The sequence below is a fragment of the Eurypyga helias genome, unplaced genomic scaffold (genome assembly GCF_000690775.1).
Source record: "Eurypyga helias isolate BGI_N326 unplaced genomic scaffold, ASM69077v1 scaffold410, whole genome shotgun sequence".
Classification (NCBI taxonomy): Eukaryota; Metazoa; Chordata; class Aves; order Eurypygiformes; family Eurypygidae; genus Eurypyga; species Eurypyga helias.
In genome coordinates this window covers 69,966-89,604 of record NW_010223587.1, presented here as the reverse complement: position 1 = coordinate 89,604, position 19,639 = coordinate 69,966, and the positions used below count along the sequence as shown (strand labels likewise).

At 39.4% G+C, this 19,639-nt stretch overlaps 1 protein-coding gene across 1 annotated transcript in view; it reads left to right on the top strand.

The window, feature by feature from the left end:
• The window catches only part of ANO4 (anoctamin 4), a gene marked incomplete at its 5' end in the record, with an annotated part of 110,110 nt that overhangs the window by 51,162 nt on the left and 39,309 nt on the right, over positions 1–19,639 (top strand). Inside the window, 3 exons of the mRNA XM_010160756.1 lie at positions 10,194–10,300; positions 12,267–12,322; positions 12,969–13,090. Coding sequence (XP_010159058.1) covers positions 10,194–10,300; positions 12,267–12,322; positions 12,969–13,090 — 285 coding nt within the window. The remainder of the gene's footprint in view (positions 1–10,193; positions 10,301–12,266; positions 12,323–12,968; positions 13,091–19,639) is intronic.

Sequence of the window (19,639 nt, the reverse complement as noted above, 5' to 3'; positions counted from 1 at the left end):
AGGGAAGGGAGGTTGGAACTGGATGGTCTTTAAGGTCCCTTCCAACCCAAACCATTCTGTGATTCTATGAGTAGAAATGCTTTATTTTATTTTTTTTTATTTATGTTTATCCCAATGCATATTAACTAATGTAGTAATTACTGTGACTGGCACTTTCATTAGTCTGAGTCACTTGTGCCACATGAGGGTTTTATCACTAAGAAAATTATTTCTCTTTCACCTCTACCCACTGCTAAGTGTAATAAACTTCACAAGGGCAGCACTGATAATTCTCGCCCACTCAGAACAGTTAGAAATGCTCTGAAGTTGATAAAATCCTGCCTCCATATTAGATTAAAGCTTCAGATTTCAGTTGTCAGTGTTGCCTTATATAAGCTTCTACTTACTTTTTAACAAGTAAAAAAAGTTACTAATTGAATACACAATTACTTTCTTTTAAATCTGTCAGGGCTTTTATTTAAATTTCTAACCAGGAGACCAATAATACTGGTTTATGAATGTGAAGATAAATAGTTATTGAAATTCTTGAGCTGCAGAAATGAGGAATTGCCATCTACAATAATGTTAGGATATTTAGCTTGCAGTTTGCCAATGGTAAGAAAAGTCCACTCATTTTTGCATTTGGTGTAGTTAAGGTTTTGCTAGAGTGCTCTTACCATCCATATTGCCACTTACAATGCAATTATAATGGAGTGTACATAATTGTCATGGACAGTTACTTGTGGAATTCACATTGTCTTCAACAAGTACATAATCTTGTAGACTAAAATAACAGTGGCAGTCTCTTCCCTATTCTTGGGCTTTTAGATGTGACTTTCAATCACTCTCCAGCATAAACTTGTGCCAGAACTGATTCAGACAGAACATGGACAGGGCAGGTCCTAGTACCACACTAATGCTCAGCTGGCTGACCTTGGTGTTGTTTAAGACTTTTCATCCAACATAGGGCCATTTTTTGAGGAAGAAAATGTTTCTAACATGCTGAGTTCTTGAAGTCCTCAGAGAATGGGATCATAGAATCATAGAGTAATTTAGGTTGGAAAAGACCCAGAAGATCATCAAGTCCAACCATCAATCTAATACTCTGAAGTCCATTGCTAAACCATGACCTTATGTGACACATCTACACATCTTTTAAATACCTCCAGGGATGGTGACCCAACCATTTCCTTCAGAGTCGTGTTCCAATGCTTCACAACCTTTTTGGTGAAGAAATTTTTCCTAATATCTAATCTCAATCTCCCTGGATGCAACCTGAGGTCATTTCCTCTTGTCCTATCATTTTTTACTTAGCAAAAGAGACCAACATCCATCTCCCTGCAACTTCCTTTCAGGTTGTTGGCAAGAGTGATAAGGTCTTCTCTCAGCCTCTTTTTCTCCAGACTAAACAACCCCTGTATCCTTAGCCCTTCCTCACCGGATTTTTTTCTCTGGACTCTTCACCAGCTTTGTCACCCTTCTCTGGACATGCTCCAGCACCTCAGTGTCCTTGCAGTGAGGGTCCCAAAACTGAACACAATACTCAAGGTGTGGACTCACCAGTGCCCAGTACATGGTGACAATCACTTCCCTTGTCCTGTTGCACACACTATTTCTAACACAAGCCAGGATGCTATTGGCTGCCTTGGCTGCCTGGGCATACTGCTGGATCACATTGAGCTGCTGTCGACCGACACCCCCAGGTCCTTTTCCTCTGTGCAGCTTTCCAGCCGTTTGTCCCCAAGCCTGTAATATTGCATGGGGTTGTGTGACCCAAGTGCAGGACCTGGCGCTTGGCCTTGTTGAACCTCATACAGTTGGCATTGGTTCATCAATCCAGCCTGTCCAGATCCCTCTGAAGAGCCTTCCTTCCCTCAAGCAGATCAATACTCTTGCACAGTTTGGTGTCAACTGCAGATTTACTGAGGGTGTACTTTAATCTCCTCATTCAGGTCATTGATAAAGATATAAAACATAACTGGTCCAAATATCAAGCCCTGGGGAACACCACTTGTGACTGGCCACCCACTGGATTTAACTCCATTTATTAACACTCTTTGGACCCGGCCATCCAGCCAGTTTTTTACCCAGTGAAGCATGCACCCATCTAAGCCGTGACTAGCCAGTTTCTCCAGGAGAATACTGTGGGAAACGGTGTCAAAAGCTTTACTGAAGTCCAGGCAGACAATACCCACAGCCTTTCCTTCATCTACTAAGTGGGTAGACATCCTTGTCATATGAGGAGATCAGGTTAGTCAAGCAGGACCTGCCTTTCATTAAACCCTGACTGGACCTCGCCACGTGGTCCTCTAAATGCTGTGTGATGGCCCTCGAGATCTGCTCCATAACCTTCATCAGCACTGAGGTCAGACTGACAAGTCTGTAGTTCCCCAGATCCTGCTTCTGGCCCTTCTTGTAGATGGGCATCACACTAGCTAACTTCCAGTCACCTGGGACCTCCACTGTTAGCCATGACTGCTGACAGATGATGGAAAGTGGCTTGGTGAGCACTCTGCCAGCTCCTTCAGCAGCCTTGTGTGGATCCCATCCATCCTGATAGACTTGTGGGTGTCTAAGTGGGATAGCAGGTCATAACCCATTCTTATGGGGGGCTTCATTCTGCTCCTCAGCCTTGTCTTCCAGCTCAGGAGGCTGGGTACCCCAAGAACAATTGGTCTTACTATTAAAGACTGAAGTAAAAAAGGTATTAAGCACCTTAGCCTTCAGTCCCTGTGCAGTGTGTTAAGGTGGTAGCTGAAACATGTCACTACTCTCTGCTTTTCCTTTTTATCAGGTTTTGTATTTCAGGTTTATAGTAAAAAAGATCAAATTTTCTTGCAGATCTGGAATACTGAGAAGAAGAGATAAGTGGGAAGTACATTAAACTGTTCTTTAAGATAGAGCAATGGGAGCCTAAAACGTATAATCAGTCTTTCAATTACACTAACAAGTATATTTCTTGTTAATGTACAAGTATTTCTGGAGAGCGATATATGTATTTTGCCAGTTGAACATATCTAGGATTTCTTTGTTGTCATAAATCAATGTTTATCCAGGAAATGCTGAAGGATCACTTATCGGCCAAGTACTAAATCATTTACAAATACAACCACCTTGGAGGTATAAGCTTCCATATATTGAGTTTTCAGATAAGATCTCCATGTCCTCACTAGGTTTTGCCACATACCATAGCTGGAGGTTGTAGAATTCTTCCTTCTTTCCTGGTATTTTACATGCTTCTAAATTTAAAAATATTATTCCTTAAACATTCGTATGAGCTGGTCCTTATTTAATGTTTATTTTTAGTATTGCAATGTAGCAATATTTTAGTCTGGGTCTTGAACTTCTTATTTCTTCCTTTCTTCATAGCCTCGAAGTTTTTTGCCTTAGCAAAGAATAAGCAGTTTATTTTCATTGATCTAGCCACGATTTTCATATCTGTGTATCCAGCCTGATACAGATGATGTCTGAAACATGGTCTGAGTACAGTTAATTTGTGATAGCCGCTTTTAAAAGCATGGAATGACAGATGACTGGCAATGCTTACAATGCGGAGTCTAGGCAGGAAAATAGTTAAGGCCAAAACCAGCAAGACCTGGTCAGGCCTTTTGCCAGTAGAAATTAATATTTTTTGAAATACTGATGTAAACAAACATGTGCATTTTTAGTAGATCATATCAGTGCTATTTTTCTTTCTTGCATTTTTCTTTCCCATTCTGATGGAAATGGCCAGATATGGAGAAAGGCTACATTTCAGAAAAAAACCGTGTTAACTTATGTTAAGAGACACAGTTAATAGTCTGCCTTCCCTCCAAAATGGGCAAAGAAGAAAACGGCAAGAATCCTATTTGTGAGATGGGCCTATAAATTTTGCAGCATGGCTTCAGGTTTTCTTTTAAAGTGATTATGGCTTACCTCATAAGGTATATCACAAAACTGTCAGTACAAGAGAAGACCAAAATTCATCTTTCCTGTGTAATAGGAAATCTCTTTTTGGAGGAAAGAAGCTCCGCCTGGGTGAGGCAAGCATTTGTGTGGAATACAGAATGATAATTTTCAAGATAGACTTCTGAGTAGTATCTCTCTTCTGCAGCCACAGCTTGGGAAGGGCTTTATTTATGCCAAAGCATGTATTCTGAAAATTGTCAGTTACAAGAATGCATAGTTCACAACATGTGAAAAATGTTTGCCATCATACACGATGATAATTAGTTCTTTTTCTACAACATTTTAGTTATTTTGTGTAGTAAACTGCTAGTCACCTGGGAATAGTAACAGCAGTAATTATCTGCAACTTCTTAGATAGCTGTATACTAGCTAGGAAACTGCTTTTAATTGCTCTGTAGAGATTTCCCTCTTTTTTTCTTCCAAATGTGATAAGATCACTGGTTAAATATTAATCTAATATATAATTGAATAAACTACTTTAAAATAAAAGTTTATTAAGTGAAAATTAGATTAAAAATCTACACAATTAGGAAGACTAAGACAGTATCTGGATTTAATTAAACAAAAAATGAGCCTGTATACTTGAGTTAATGGAGTTACTCACACTTGCACCATGTCGCCTTGTGGTACATAAGGATTGTGTGCTGTAACTCTGTCAGATTTCCAAGACGTGTCTCTCAGGGTGGAGTTACATTTTAAGCTTTCTCTGATGCTCAGATTGGCCCTAATAGATCCTATGCCTACCAAGATGATCTGTGCCCATGTGCCCCTGAGCTGTTACACTGCAAGATCATGGATGTGTCAGGGAGCTACTACGACTGTAGAAGAGGCACAGGGCTGCATGGACACTTAGTTGTTTGGAACCAGGATGGTCATTCTTGTGTTTAAATACATCTAGAGTATAATAACCATACATTAGCAAATGGCTTCCTATAAGCAGGGAATCACAATTCTGTAAGATGCCTGCTCTTAAACAAATCTTTGTGCAAACTTGAGAGTGCCCTGTAATGAGTTTTTTAATTTTCTCTGATTCTGGAAGTTTTAAGTGCCTGGCAGACTCAATCAACCAGGGCCAGGCATTTTTCAGCATCTCTGAAAAATATATAAAGCTTATTTTGTCTCAGATAACTACTCCTGAGTGAATCAGTTTAAATTATGAAGTGATTTGGGTGGCAGGGTGGGGGGATAGGGCAGAGGAAAGTGGAGGAGAGAGAGATTCAGCACTTTCACAACTCTATATTTTACTTCAGTAGTTTTGAGGCTGTGATGTGATCTGAATGGACAAAGCCACTAATAGGTTCTTCATGTCAAAGTGATCCTGTTTTAGGCACATGATGTGAAAAAAATCCCTGATAACCATTAATAAACATTTTTTTTAGATAAAAAGAAGTCAGCTGCAGCCTTAAAAGTCAGGGAAAATTAATCAGAAAGTGATGATAATATACCTATTTTTTTGAACAAATAAACTACAGGGATGTGTGGCAACATTTTTACTGGAATACTACAGCCTCATCTTGTTGCTGCTACTACAGCTGATAATTTTCTTCCTCTGATGTTAAATGAGGTAAAAACCTGCTATTGCTTCAGCCAACAACAGCTAGCTACCTGGGAGTGCAGAGGTTTGAGCACTTTTCCTGTAGTAAAGAATACACTTCTAATACAGTGATTACTACTTCAGACTAGACAACATCTGTGCTTTTAGTGTGTACTGCTTCCAGCAGCAGGCATTTGCTTGGAACATTCCTTCCGTTACGCTGAGTGTCAGACATCAAATGTTTCAGAGCCTGAGGATCCCATGGAGCAAAGATGCACGTTGATATGTGCATGCACACGTCCTCACTTTGTAGCTTTGTAACAAGACCATGAGTGTTCAGCTTTCATCTTGTGTACCAGTACTGCAGAAAACAGACTTTTCCTGACTTTTGCATCTCCAAAATACATTGAAAAGTAAAATAATTTTTTTTCAAATGGGTGTTAGACAAAGATTCAAAAACAAAATTTAACCTTAAAGGATTTGCACACCCTGCAAAATTACCAAAGAGAACGTATGAACAGGAATTCATTGGCAGTGTGTTCTTGGTTGAATAATTTGAGGGACATCTTTAGATGGCAGTTAGTTTTGCTGTGCTTCGTTATACATGGAAAGATAGTTTGAAATCTCTAGTTCAGAGTCTCATTAAGAAAGCTACAAATATAATTTCAAAGCAATTAACCTTCACTGCCTCTTCATGTCACTTACAGTATAAATGTAAGAGCAATATTTCCACAATGACATTTTTAAAAGGGACTTTAATTAAGGATCAGCTCTGGAACCTTTCCTGCCAGAAGTGCTCTCATTGTCTTCACTTGGATATTCCTTTTGAGTAGGGACAGTTCACACAAATAAGACTTACAGAACCAGGCTAATGGTTATAACTGTTGTGGAACAAATCACTGGCTTTATTATAATCTACCTATACATTAACTTCCTGGGTAATAAAAATAATAGTCTATTAATCCTTACTTTTTATTTTACAAATGAGGTGACAAAGTATTCAAAACCTCCAATGAACTGTCTCATAAATAAAGCCTAAACCCTTAGTGAGCCTGAAAACAAGCTGTATTGCTCTTATGAATATTCAAACCCTTGTGCATACTGAAAATTTAACAAGGGCAGCAGAAATAGAACAGCTGAGGAAACTGTTCCATCTGAAATCACCAAGGGTTAAAAGCTCACTAGAAGAATTCTGCCTTAGGCCATTTATAGCTCAGCAATGTCTGGTGGATGTTTATCTACACCTAGTTTGGAATTGTCTTCAGCTTTGGCCCCTGTGAAGTGAAATTTGAAGGGTGAGGTTCTCCATAGTCTGAGAAAGCCTTCCTCACTGGGTGCTGTAGACCATGAAATAGCCTTGACGGCTATTCTGTGATTCAGAGAGAAGACAGCTTGGAGCACAAAAATTTTGGAGGAAGAAATGCCCATTAAGTATGGGAAAGAAGGGTGGTGGTAGGAAGGGATAAAGCCTGCACTGACTCTCACCTGAAAAGAGAAGCTCCTGTGATTTTTGAGATAAATTGAAACCTCCCTGGAATTGTCCTAATTTATGTTACCCTCTAACTGGGATGTTGTAATGCATAGTTACAACTACTTCAAATTTTCTCAACCTTTCAGTGCCTCCCACTCATATCTGCCTATTTTTGTTTCCTGTGCCAGAGCTCCCTGCCCCCCTTGGTTATGGTGATACTGCTCTTTCTGGGGCCACTCTACCGACAATGTCACAGACATGATCTAAGTATTTGAGTTAATAGAAAAAAAATGCCTGTGATTTTTTTGTATTCAAAAATAATTGAGGATTATTTTTAACCTTTACCACAAGCAATTCCATCCCAAAACAATGATATTGTTAGGATAGTCCAGGACATCCAGAGGACTCATTTTGGCACTCCTTTTTCACCTTTGGTGAACTCTAGCATCTCTTCTGCATCCATGTCTCCATGAGTAATGTTGGAAAATACCAAAGGACATGTTCTTGACCTGCTCCTAGTCATGTTGAGTTCTCCATCTCCTCTCCCCTCCTGCCCTCAAGATGCCTTTCACTTGCACAAGGATGGGCAGGGCAGAGCTCCTGCAGCTCTTACACTCTCACATGCTATAGGACTGCCTCAGCTAGTTCTGGAATAGGCAGGGTTCTTCATGGCAGTTGTTAAACTGTGGTGTTGACACCTGTTTCACAGACATATCTGGTTGTTCCCTCTTGGCCATGTGAGATCAAAAATTACAGCAACACAATCGCTAAGTTTACAAATGTGTGCAAATGACTAAAGCATTTGCTTAAACAAGTAGTTTCTATTTCTTTTTGAGATTGCATAATGTTTGATTTTTTTGCCTTTTTTTGACTTATGAAAATAGAAGTGACTAAATGCAAGAAAACTATTAGTCTGCTTGACCAGAAAAGTTGTTGAAATAACTACCTGTAGTTGCAGTATGATGTAGTCATGATAACAGATGGGCAAAATAACCTTATATCGCAAGTTTCCCAGATAAGGTGATGCAATTCTCAGTTGAATCCTACAAGAACTCGTAGCCAAGTCAGAATGAAAATCACTGTGCTGTTTTGATTTCATAAGTTATCTTCACAGTTCTCTAGCAGTCAGTGTTCTCTGGGAGGTGAGATCTCAGAGAGGAAAGTCAGGCTTTTAAAAACATGAAACAAAGTGGCAAAAATACTAACTGTTCATTTTGGTTTACTACTGTCTTTTAATTTGTTTCTGCTGCTACTAAAATGGCCTAATACAGAACTTCAACTAGAAATAATGCTGTTCTACCTACTTCAGTGTCTAGGTTGTTCTTTTACATTTCTTAAGCATTAAGACTTACGTGATGATAGTGTTTCCTTTTTGTCAAAATCCTTTCAACACCTATTATTTTACATACTGACAGCTTTCAACTAAATTTGGTACAAGTGTAGCTATCTCAAAGATATGCACGGTCATCTTTACTTTGTGAATAGCAGCAGCTTGAAATGGAATAGAGGCACAAAATCGTGCCCATGCAGAAAAGGCAGTGGCCAGTGCACAGCAGTTGTATATGCCCATTGGTAAATCGACATGCATATGGTGGTCAGCCAATATGCCTAAATCTTTCTTTCAGTAGGTACAGCAGGGCATATGTAGGACTTTGGAAATAGTAGGGATGTGGGAGGAAGCCAGAAATATAGTACTGAGAAGATTCTGAACACAGAAATGACCTGTGAGTATCTGTGGTGGAGTGAGAAAGGAGATGTGATATTAACCTCTAGAAAACCATGTTTCATTTATTGTGGCGCTCTTGGAGCAACGTGTCCTTATATACCTTTACTTTGGGAAATTTTTGCTATCCGCCTTTGAAGATGAACCTAAGGAACTTATGGATTGTCTTGTATGGAAAATTTGACAGAGAATTTTGATAATAAAGAGGGAATATATGGAGTCCCTGAAGTCCAGAGGTTGGACTCCTTTCCTTTTTTTTCAACTTACTGTGGAGTTGCAAAGCCATGTATTATTTCCCCTGGCTAAAATTCATTATGAACAAGCAGTTTTAAATCTGGGTAAAATTACCTGAGGGGAAAACTGATCGATGGATACTGTTTTGTGCAGAAGAGAAGGTAACATAAATCCACGCCAAGCTCCCTATTAAGATGATCTCTGTTAAAGTCAGATTTGTCTAGTGTGCAGTCCTGCAGGCTGATCTTGCTGTAACATCTCTAAGATTTTACCATTTTATCAGTTTATTCACTCCCATAGTTCTTCACTGACACAGAGGTGGAAAACAATCTTACCTTCTATCCAGAGTATTTGAAAAAACATGAACCTTTGTATTCAGTCAGTTACTAAGGATCACATTTTTAAAAATAGGTAGTTTCCTCAACATATTCACAGGACTGCTTAATCAGAAACTCCATTAACTTACCTGCTTATTCAAGTCTCTAAATTGCTTTCACAGTTTATCCTGAAGCCCTACGCACCTCACGCAAGAGTAAAAGTTCTGTAGCAGTATTTAACTGACAAGTTGAAACTATTTCTAAGCACATACTGTTTTCAATTTTCCACTGATTATGATGATATGTTAAAATATCTTGTTCTCCCTGACTACGTATATTGGGATTAAGAAATCTATATAAAGTATGTTATGCCAGCCAACTGAATCAATACAATATTTTTTGTGGACTTTTTTTTTCCATGGACTCATCACAATTCTGTCTAAACTATTGAACCTGAATTCATACATAACTCTATAAGTAGTTTCTGGCAGCTAATTTTCTACTCTTTTAGCTTCCAGGACCAAACATAGGAGTATATAATATTTTCTAACATAGTATTGGATTTTTAGTAAGAGTGGTTTACCAAGAGAATGTTTCCATCTAACTCTTAGTGGTGAAGCATAATAAAGAAGCCTGAAAGAGAAATCAAATATGGATTTCTACAGCTGCACTTAAAAATCTTATGCTTTTGCAAATTTTTGTGCAAGTACTTTTCAGTGAATTATCTAAAAGTGATGCTTATCACAATGAGTGCTTAAATATCTTTGATCTTTCTCCAGGCTTCTCCATGTAATTGCTAAGGAAAGAATACTGACATGATCTCATCTGGCGAATCATCTCACTTAATCTGGTGTTCTTTAATCTTCCTTGCACTTGCTCACATACTGTAGATGTTCAGTGTGCTATAGAAAGTAATGGAACTCAATACTGGCTTTAAACATGTTACTCTATATTCCTGAGATGCCCTTTGCTTGTATTTTTATATAGCTTCATCATACACAACAAAGATACTTTCTTCAATAATGCTACAAGAAGTAGAATTGTACACCATATCTTACAAAGAGTGAAATACGAAGAAGGGAAAAACAAAATTGGTAAGTGCTGACCAACGTGCTTTTAAACATGGGTGCTAAGTCCCACCAGGAAAAGAGAAGTCTGCCAGGGCTCATAACAGACTCTTTTGCTTCTTTCTTTTAATCACCTCAGTGTTGAGCTGTTTACATCTGACCCGCTCCTCTGTTAGGGGCTTTGCCTGGAAGACCTGATCATTTCCCTGTAATATCAGGCTGCTTTCACAGGCATGTATGTCACCACAGGAGATTTCACCTCTGTAAGGAAAGAAACTGATTAAGCAAGAAATATGTACAGATTAAGGACCCGGTAGAAGCAGATAGATTCATACAGAAAAGCTTTTAGTCCCTCATAAAAATGTATTTGGAAGGATGGCAAGGTTTGTGCTGCTGTATGTCTCTGTCTGTATGGCTTCTCCATGGATACCTGTCCATCCCTAAGGGAGATGGAAGGTTCTGTATCTCTCTAGCTGCTGTAAGTCAAAAGGGAGTTCACTAACGACAATTTCAGTGCAAAGGTTGCCATGTCACCATGCATAACGGTGCCACCACTTTCAAATAGTGGGTAGAGTGGACCTTTGTAGGAGCACATATGCGGATCCAGGAGACCAGGCAGTGACAGAGGAAAGCTGAAGTACAAAACAGTGACCTTTTCTGTCTTGTGATACAGAGCATGAATTGCTTGTGTGCCATGTAGAGAGTGGGGCAGCACAAATGGAGGGGCAATTCCCATAAAACTCTGCAGCCTATTTCATTTCCCTGTTGTTTAAACCCCTCCCTTCCTCAGAGATAGTAAAACATCCCGGAACTTCACTTGTTTTTTCCCCAGTTCCTGGAATGAGGACAGCAATAGCTCTGAGCAATAATAGTGAGCAGAGGGGAGAAAAGAACGTGAAGAATTCATGTGGCATCTGCAGCCGTTGCATCTAGCGCACACTTGCAGTGCCTTCCTGCCTTAAGCTCCCAAGCTCTCTCACATACCTGCTCGCGTTGTACCTGCCATGAACACAGCCTTGCCTTGATCACTGGGCAGAGCAAAGCCTGGCTCGGCTGCACAGGTTTTGCTTTTCTGCCAGAGACTTTGGAAGAAAGCATACTCTGCCCGGCAGATACAAAGACAATTGCTGAAAGTGCTATTTATGTTGTATTAATACTTCTCACTGCTGTGTTACTGCTGCTATAATTCCCCTGTGAGTTAGGAAAGGAATAGGGATTCTTTGCTTCTTGGTCAATGGGGTTCAAATGCCTTTAGGTTGTTAGTGCCAGTATTTAGTTTTGCATTGCCTGACAGTCTATCAGTCATATTTTGGTGACTTTCCAAGTGACGAGTGCCCACATGTCTGCAATCATTCATTATTTCTCTAGGGGTTCTCACTGAAGAGGAACAGGGCCTGAGTGGGGTGTACAATTACCTTTCTGTGCCAAATAGCAGTCCTTTTAGTTGAGGTTCAAGTATATTTTCTGGCCTCATGTTAGTGCAGCCTTTCTGGTGCCTGTTCTACCTGTTAGTCCACCAGCTTTCATAAGACATAAACTGAACGTGTTTTAAAATCTTGTTATAATATGGACACCAAGGGTTTCAGTTGCTTTACTGGCCTGAAATTCAAAAATGTGAAGATCTTCCCTGAAGTTTTCAGCTCCCAAGAAAGAGAGCCTTTCATCTAAATACCTTCCTTAGACCATAATTTATGGGGTCAAACTTCAATCCTAGTGGAAGGTCCCTGATTTCCCTGGTTATGCTAAAGATAGATTTGGCAAATTAATCTTTAAACCTCTGGCATAATAAAACATAGATCATGATTAATATTTGAACAAGTCTTTGCTTGTATTGTATCTTAGTTCATCAAAAGCTATAAAAGATGAATTTATCTACATGTATCTTTTACTGTCAATGGGCTACGAACTTCATTTAGCCAGCTTATGAAAATATGTTTTGCTTTTTACTTTTTCTGGTCCTATTGATAAATAATTGGATACTTTTGATTCTTAGGTCTGAATCGATTGCTCAGTAATGGCTCCTATGAAGCTGCATTTCCTCTTCATGAGGTATTTTTCTCTTTTTTTTCTTTTTGAACATACATTTCCCACAAAACAAATTCTTAACTGTGTAATCCTTTATTGTCAATCTTATTAATGTTATTACTCTCTTTTGCATTCTGCATCTCCCTCTGACATCTCTCCCATTTATTAATATTTTTTCTCTTGGTGGAAAAAAATGCTTTTTTTCTTGCATAAAGAGATCAGTAAAGGGGAGTTGTTCTGGATCTGTTCTGTAAAAAATATTAAATCAGTATGTTTCCAGAGGGGAAAAATAATTACGTTGTTTTTTTCTCTTTGAGATTCTCCAGTTTATAGATTTTGACTTGAACACCATTTATCAAAATTCTCTTGAGGAATAATAATCGCAAATCTTACTGAAGTCAGAGAAAATTTTCATTTTAATGTCATATTTAGCTTTTGGTGCACAAATATGGAGTTCACATAAATTGTGTGATCCATACTACTAATCAGAGAGATTTCTTAGTTGGGGTTTGTGGTGGTAGTGGGTTTTGGTGGGGTGGGTTTTTTTGTTTGTTTGGTGGGGGCTTTTTTGTGGGTTTGGTTGGTGGGTTTTTTGGTGTGTTTTTTTTTTTTTGTTTGGTTTTTTTTTTTTTGCTGATGTAGTTTTTTAATGTCCAGATTTATCTTTTAGGGAAGTTACAGAAGTAAGAATTCAATAAGAACCCACGGGGCAGAAAACCACAGACACCTGCTCTATGAGTGCTGGGCTTCCTGGGGAGTGTGGTATAAATACCAACCACTGGACCTTGTGAGGTAAGACTAACCTGCTTTGAGTATGCCGTATTGTAGGTGCTTTGATCATAGGTTCTCTCTCTTCTGACAAAACTATGAAAAGCTGCGTTAATTCATGTGTTTTTAAAAACTACTCCTGAGGTTATGGGAATCCATTTTACTCATGGTGCCCCTATATTTAAAGTAGTATAAAGGAACTTGTAGGAGGAGCTGAAAGTGAAGGAAGTTTCCTTCTAGAGTTTTCTGACGCCATAACTTTTAATGAAGGGTTTGAGAGAAATATGGCTGGGTAGACTTGGTTGCATCTCTAACCCCTGGAGTTGTTGTTCTACCTTTGGTGAAAAATAGGCTCTCATCAACTAGGTTGTCATCTTTTTTCCCAAAAGCAAGCACAGAAGCAGCCCTTGGTGAAGCTTTATGATGCTTACAAATGGCATGGAGCAGAGCTCACAGCCAGTGAGTGTGCTACTGTCTTCAGCAGCATTGGGGGTGGTAGACAGGTGGAAGTCACCAAGGTCTGGATTTGTATTCATCTTGGAAATAGTCTGCAAAGAAGAAATACTGAGAAAGCTGAGACATGACTCCAACTTCTTCTAGCCCTTTTAAATAGGCTTGTATGCGCTAATAGAGGACTACGTGGGTTTTATGAACATGGAGAGAGTCAATGCCTTTACTGATAATGTTGGCAGAAATATTATTGGGCATTAATGGAATTTTTCTACTTGAAGAGAGGAATATGAAGCTACAAGGGCCTATTAATAAAGTTGTTAGATGTACTGGGATCACTGAAGAAACATTGGCCACTGAGAAGGGTCTTACAGAGCATATGATTAGTCCAGCATATTGATTTCCCTTTTTTTGTGCATCCTGTAACTGATAGAAACCTTTGCTTTTATTGAGTCTCAGAATTGTTTCCACATAGAAAGATTTGTAGAGGGTGGCCCTGGAGACACAGTCTTATTGATTAAAGCCATATAAAACCTATCCATTTCATAAAATAGGAGGTGTTCAATTTCCATGGAGAAAAAGTTCACAGGAAAATACAATAAAAGAAATTCTACTTAGTCATGTAATTTTTAAAATGCTTTAGAAAACAAAATAATGCATTTGTGCCATGTAATTTAATCCTGAAAGCTTCTTATTTTTTTTTAAATATACTGACTTGGACAGAAATATGGAATTTTTCTCAAATTACACTATGGAAATGGCTGATTTATTGAGAAGCCAACAGTTATACTGTAGGTTTTGGTTTTTAATTTCCCAGTATGCAATAAGATATTCATATCACAGTGTAAACAACTTATGATTAAAAAACATTATAGAGATCTGTTCATGGATGTAAATCCTACTATTCTTCATCAACATTTCTTGTTTGTGAAAGTGCTGTTGAGCGAATATCTGGGCTTTGGTTTCATTTAGTTTATCAATATGGACCATCAGAAACTTAGTAGTTTTTTAATTATGAAAATAAATGGTGACAGAATGAGCAAGGTTAGACACATGATTGTTGTAGACCTTGGTAGCAGTCTCCTTGAGTAGCCTGGATTAGATGTTTAAGATTTTGTAAGATGCTTTAGCTTTTTATCAGACAATGATATCCACAGATTTTTTCCTTAGCTATTTTACAGCATGTTGTAGTATAACCCCAGACAGCAACTGAGCACCACAGTCCCCCACTCCCTTCCTTCCTCCCTACACCAGCAGGACAGGGATAGAGTACTGAAAAAGTAAAAGTGAGAAAACTTTGGGTTGAGATACAGACAGTTTAATAGGCAAAGCAAAAGTCCTGCACACAAGCAAAGCCAAACAAGGAAGCTATTCACCACTTCCCATAGGCAGGCAGATCTTCAGCCATTCCCAGGAATACAGGGCTCTATCACATGTAACAGTTACCTGGGGAGAAAAATGCCATTACTATGAACATCTTCCCTTTCCTTCTTCTTCCATCAGCTTTATATGCTGAGCATGAAGTCATATGATATGGAATATCCCCTTGGTCAGCTGTGGCCAGCTGTCCTGGCTGTATCCCCTCCCAACTGCTTGTGCATCCCCAGCTCACTTGTTGGCAGGGTGGTATGAGAAGCAGAAAAGGCCTTGAGTATGTGCAAGCACTGCTCAGCAGTAACTAAAACATCCCTGTATTATCAACACTGTTTCCGGCACAAATCCAAAACACAGCCCCGTACCAGCTACTGTGAAAAAAAAATTAACCCTACCCCATTCAAAACCAACTCACAAAAGAAGAAAAGCAGTCAAAATATCAGACCCCTAGCTGAGGTGATGGGTGTCCTGTGGTGGTTCAGAGTAGGTGTCTACCCAAAGAGGAGGGGGCAGGGGAGTTGTAAGGCTCCTTCAGCATTTACAGCAGCGTGAGTCGCGGTAGCCATTGAGCTCAGCAGGGTTCAAAGCTGCAGTCCCAGACCAGCCTGCTGCCTGGAGCGCACACGTGGCAGCGAGGAATTCACTGAAGGAGGGGTGACAGGGAAGGGAATGACTTTTTCTTCTCACTTCACAGATGCTAGATCCCTTGCATTTCCTTAGCTCCTGCCAAATCTTTCCTGTGTACTGCCACTCTCAGCAGCTCACATGTCTAGTTAGCTGGAGATTTTTTCCTTGAAGAGCTGACACCACCAGCAAGATCCCTTGTTTCGTTTCACTCAGAAGTATCTCAGCGTGCATACTTTAAGCAGAAGATTTTTAGTACCAGTTCTGCAGTAGGAGAAACTTCTTTATTTCTCATACCAACAGCTATGTGGGGTGTGCTTGAAGGGAGTGGTGTTGCCATCTGTAAAAAAGGCATGGATGGATGTTAATTCTTCCAGTCATCTGGCCAGAACTTACTGCTGCTAGCCGATGTTCCCTTTTACTATATATATGCTTTCAAAAGGCTAAGCAGTAAATTAGATGTACGTAATACAATTATCTCATTCATAGATAGGATATTTCCACCTTAAAGACGCCCCAATGGTAAGCAAAATTGTTCATGCTTTTGTGCTAGTTTATTTTTTCGTATCTGTTAAAATGAGGTATTATATCTCCGGTGCTCTGAGTTTGATGCCTCCCAGATTTCATCTGTTGGTTGTTATGGAATATTAGTCACTAGAAATAAAAGAGGAAAAATCATTTGAAGGGAATTGCATGATTCTGCTTTCATTCTGCTTTGAAACATGTGGCAGTATATGAAGGGGCAGATTTGGCACAAATGCAGTGGTTTGGCACAAATGCAGTGCACTTTTATTAATCAACAGATGTGGTACCAGGATTTTAATTAAACTTCTATTGCAATTTAGGACCCATAGAATCATTTGGGTTGGAAAGGACCTTAAAGACCATCTAGTTCCAACCCCCTGCCATGGGCAGGGACACCTTCCACTAGATCAGGTTGCTCAAAGCCTCATCCAGCCTGGCCTTGGACACTTCCAGGGATGGGGCATCCACAGCTTCTCTGGGCAACCTGTTCCAGTGCCTCACCACCCTCTCTGGGAAGAATTTCTTCCTGATATCTAATCTAAATCTCCCTGCTTTCAATTTAACCCCATTCCCCCTTGTCCTGTCACTACAGGCCCTTGTAAAAAGTCCCCCCCAGCTTCCTTGTAGCCCCTTCAGGTACTGGAAGCTGCGGTAAGGTCTCCCCGGAGCCTCCTCTTCTCCAGGCTGAACAAGTCCAACTCTCCCAGCCTATCCCCATAGCAGAGGTGCTCCAGCCCTCTGAGTTACTTTACAAGAATAATTTAAGATCCTTAGAACTGATAGCAGTTGAAAGAGGCAGGATTTACTATATATATATATATATGCTCTGGGACCACGTACACCAATGGAAACAGTTGCAGTGATTTCTGTGGGGTCTGGATCACCTCCTTCACTCTTCTGTGCATAGCTGCTTTCCCTTAGGTTGTGAACAAATTGCTCCTGCTTGCACATGTTATTTACAGGACAAAAAGGGAGGGAAAAACCTCTATAAAGTGATTGTAAAGCTACCTAAATGAACATGAAAACAAAGTAATACCCAAGTAACTTGCATTTTATTCCATGGTTACATTAAATGACTTGATTGCAAGCTGACAACTCCCTTTCAACCTCCTGTCAAGCCTTCCTCCCCGTCTCATTGTGCTTGACATGAGAGCTTCATGTGTCCAGAACACCAGATGGAAAGCAATAGCTCCTGCACAACTTGTTTCTGTGATGTAAAAACTTTTGTATAGGATTTCATTGACCTGCAAAAGGATTAGTGATTTTGGCTTGAGTCCAAACCTGTCTATATTCTAGCTCCATTACTTCCTTCTAGGCATCCTGAAGCAAAAGATTCTATAATGAAGGTCATTAAACACAGAGGAATTCAATATCACGTTTTATGGGTCTGAAATCAGACTTTGTATCTTAGTACTTTTCAAAACTCTGCCCTATTGATAAATACTGAGGTGGAAATCTTGGCCCAGTTGAGTGAGTGACAGTTCTGCCACTGGAATGGCTTGAGGGGAGAGACAGTTCACCTTTAAGGTCAGTGATATATAGTTAAGGTTAGTATACAGGCTAGCATGAAATTGAGAAACTGGAAAAATTTTTTTATTATTCTAATGTTACAACATATATGATGGTAGAAGAGATGTATTATTCTATTAGGTGCTTGGGGTTTTTATGCCTCTGCTTTTTAGGTTAGTTGTGGAGGAAATCTTCTGTGGGAGAGAACCATCACATCAAAGACAAAATATTTATTTCTATTGTTATTAACAACCTGAAAAAATGGATAGTAATGTTAGCAAAGTTAACAAAAATGCAAATGTTATCAAGGCCAGAAAATTTCCAGGAGGCCTTCAATGAGCAAAGTGATAACAGGTTAAAGTTAGTATCAGTAATGCACCGTGATGCACCCTCAGAAAAACCTGCCATCACTGTGGAAAGGCATGTGAGATTTCTGTTCTGTATATAGTGACAGAGAAGAAAAAAAGAGTTCATGCCTTGTATTTGGTGCAATTTGAATTTTTTAAGAGTGGCAAAGGTATCTTTAAACCATCTTCATCTCCCGAGAGTCATGATGGACCAGGCTAACCTAATTATGGATTGGAATAAATGTGAAACTGCTGTGAATATGACACCAAGGAAGGTCTCCAAAGAGCTTGTAACTGCCACAGTTTGTTTCTGTGGCACTCAACCTGAGTATCTGAGCAGAGACTTACAGAAAAAATATGCTAGCTAGGGGACCAGAAGAAATGAAATATTAACCTGCCCTTGATGCAAATTACAGTAGTGCAGCCTGTGGAATACCAGCTGTGAAGTAAAGGGCAATAAAGGACGATGGAAGCTGTTTGTTCACATTTAAACAAATACATATCAAAGTAATGTCATTCATGCTTAAATGCCATCCTGCACTTAGTTTCAAAACCAGACTCACAAATGCCCTCGGATGCCTTTTTCTTACATTGGAGAGGTTTAAGTTGCTCACCATCATGTCCATTCTTCTTTATGCATGCGCTGAACCTTGCTTGGGTCTTGATCTAGCATGAAACTGTTTGATCTCTAGATCAAAAAAAAGAGTACTGTGATTTGCACTGTTATATGAAAAGGCTCAGCGGGATAGAAGATGAAGTTTGTCGTGAAAGTTTGTTGGCTAGGGAGTGGAATGAGGAAGCATCCATGCTTGAATTTAGGGAGTGAAATTTAAAAAATAAGTCTTGATTAATGTAGGTTTATTTCACTACTTTAAGATATGTACATGGAGAAAAATAGGTCATAAATATTCAGTGGAAGTAAGCTCAAAATGTGAGCTTTCTTTCTCAGTGGAGCAGCCACAGTTTGACATCCTAGGTGTCAAGAAAATCATTAGGCCAAAGGGCTCACTAACACTCTTATGTCTGGGCTTAAAAAGCATTTTCTGGTGTCTTTTTTGCAACCAGACCTGCTGCCCTTGTCAAAACTGGACCATGTTATTGTTAACTTACCACCTCTTTAGCCTGTATATTTGAGTCTCTGTTGAATGACAAAAGAATAAAACCAATGTGACAATATTTGGCTTCTCATATAGTGCTAGTAAACTTAAATAATAAGTTTAATAATCAGTGTAGGTCAGTGCCATTTAATAGACCATTCAGACAGATACTGCTCAAGCTGGAAAATTTTTATATCCATTTGAAAGTTGATGATTTTTTTCTATTCAGGACCTAGAGTTTCTTTCTCTTCTCCACTGCCTCCAGCCCAAGAGCCCATCATGGGTCTTTTCCTCTTCACTGTGGAAGTTCCAACCAGATATCTTTTCTGGTAGTGCAAAGGAGCCAGCAGTGCCCGCTCACTGCATTCTTTGTCTCTGGGCAGGTCAGAAGTTTTATTATTAGTGTAAAAGTGGGGTTTCATCAGTAGCTATTCTCAAATTCAGTTGATATGCAAGTTTAAGTTGTCTGCAAAGCTTCTAAAGTCCAAGAATATCACGTTGCCTCATTCTATGATTCTAATCTTGCAAATAATCTTCTAAAGTCTTCATTGTAATCATTATAATTGCATATTGATTTGTAAAGCATCCTAATCTGATCGTCAGCCTACTGTGCACAAAACCATCAAACACAGGACAATGCATGCAGC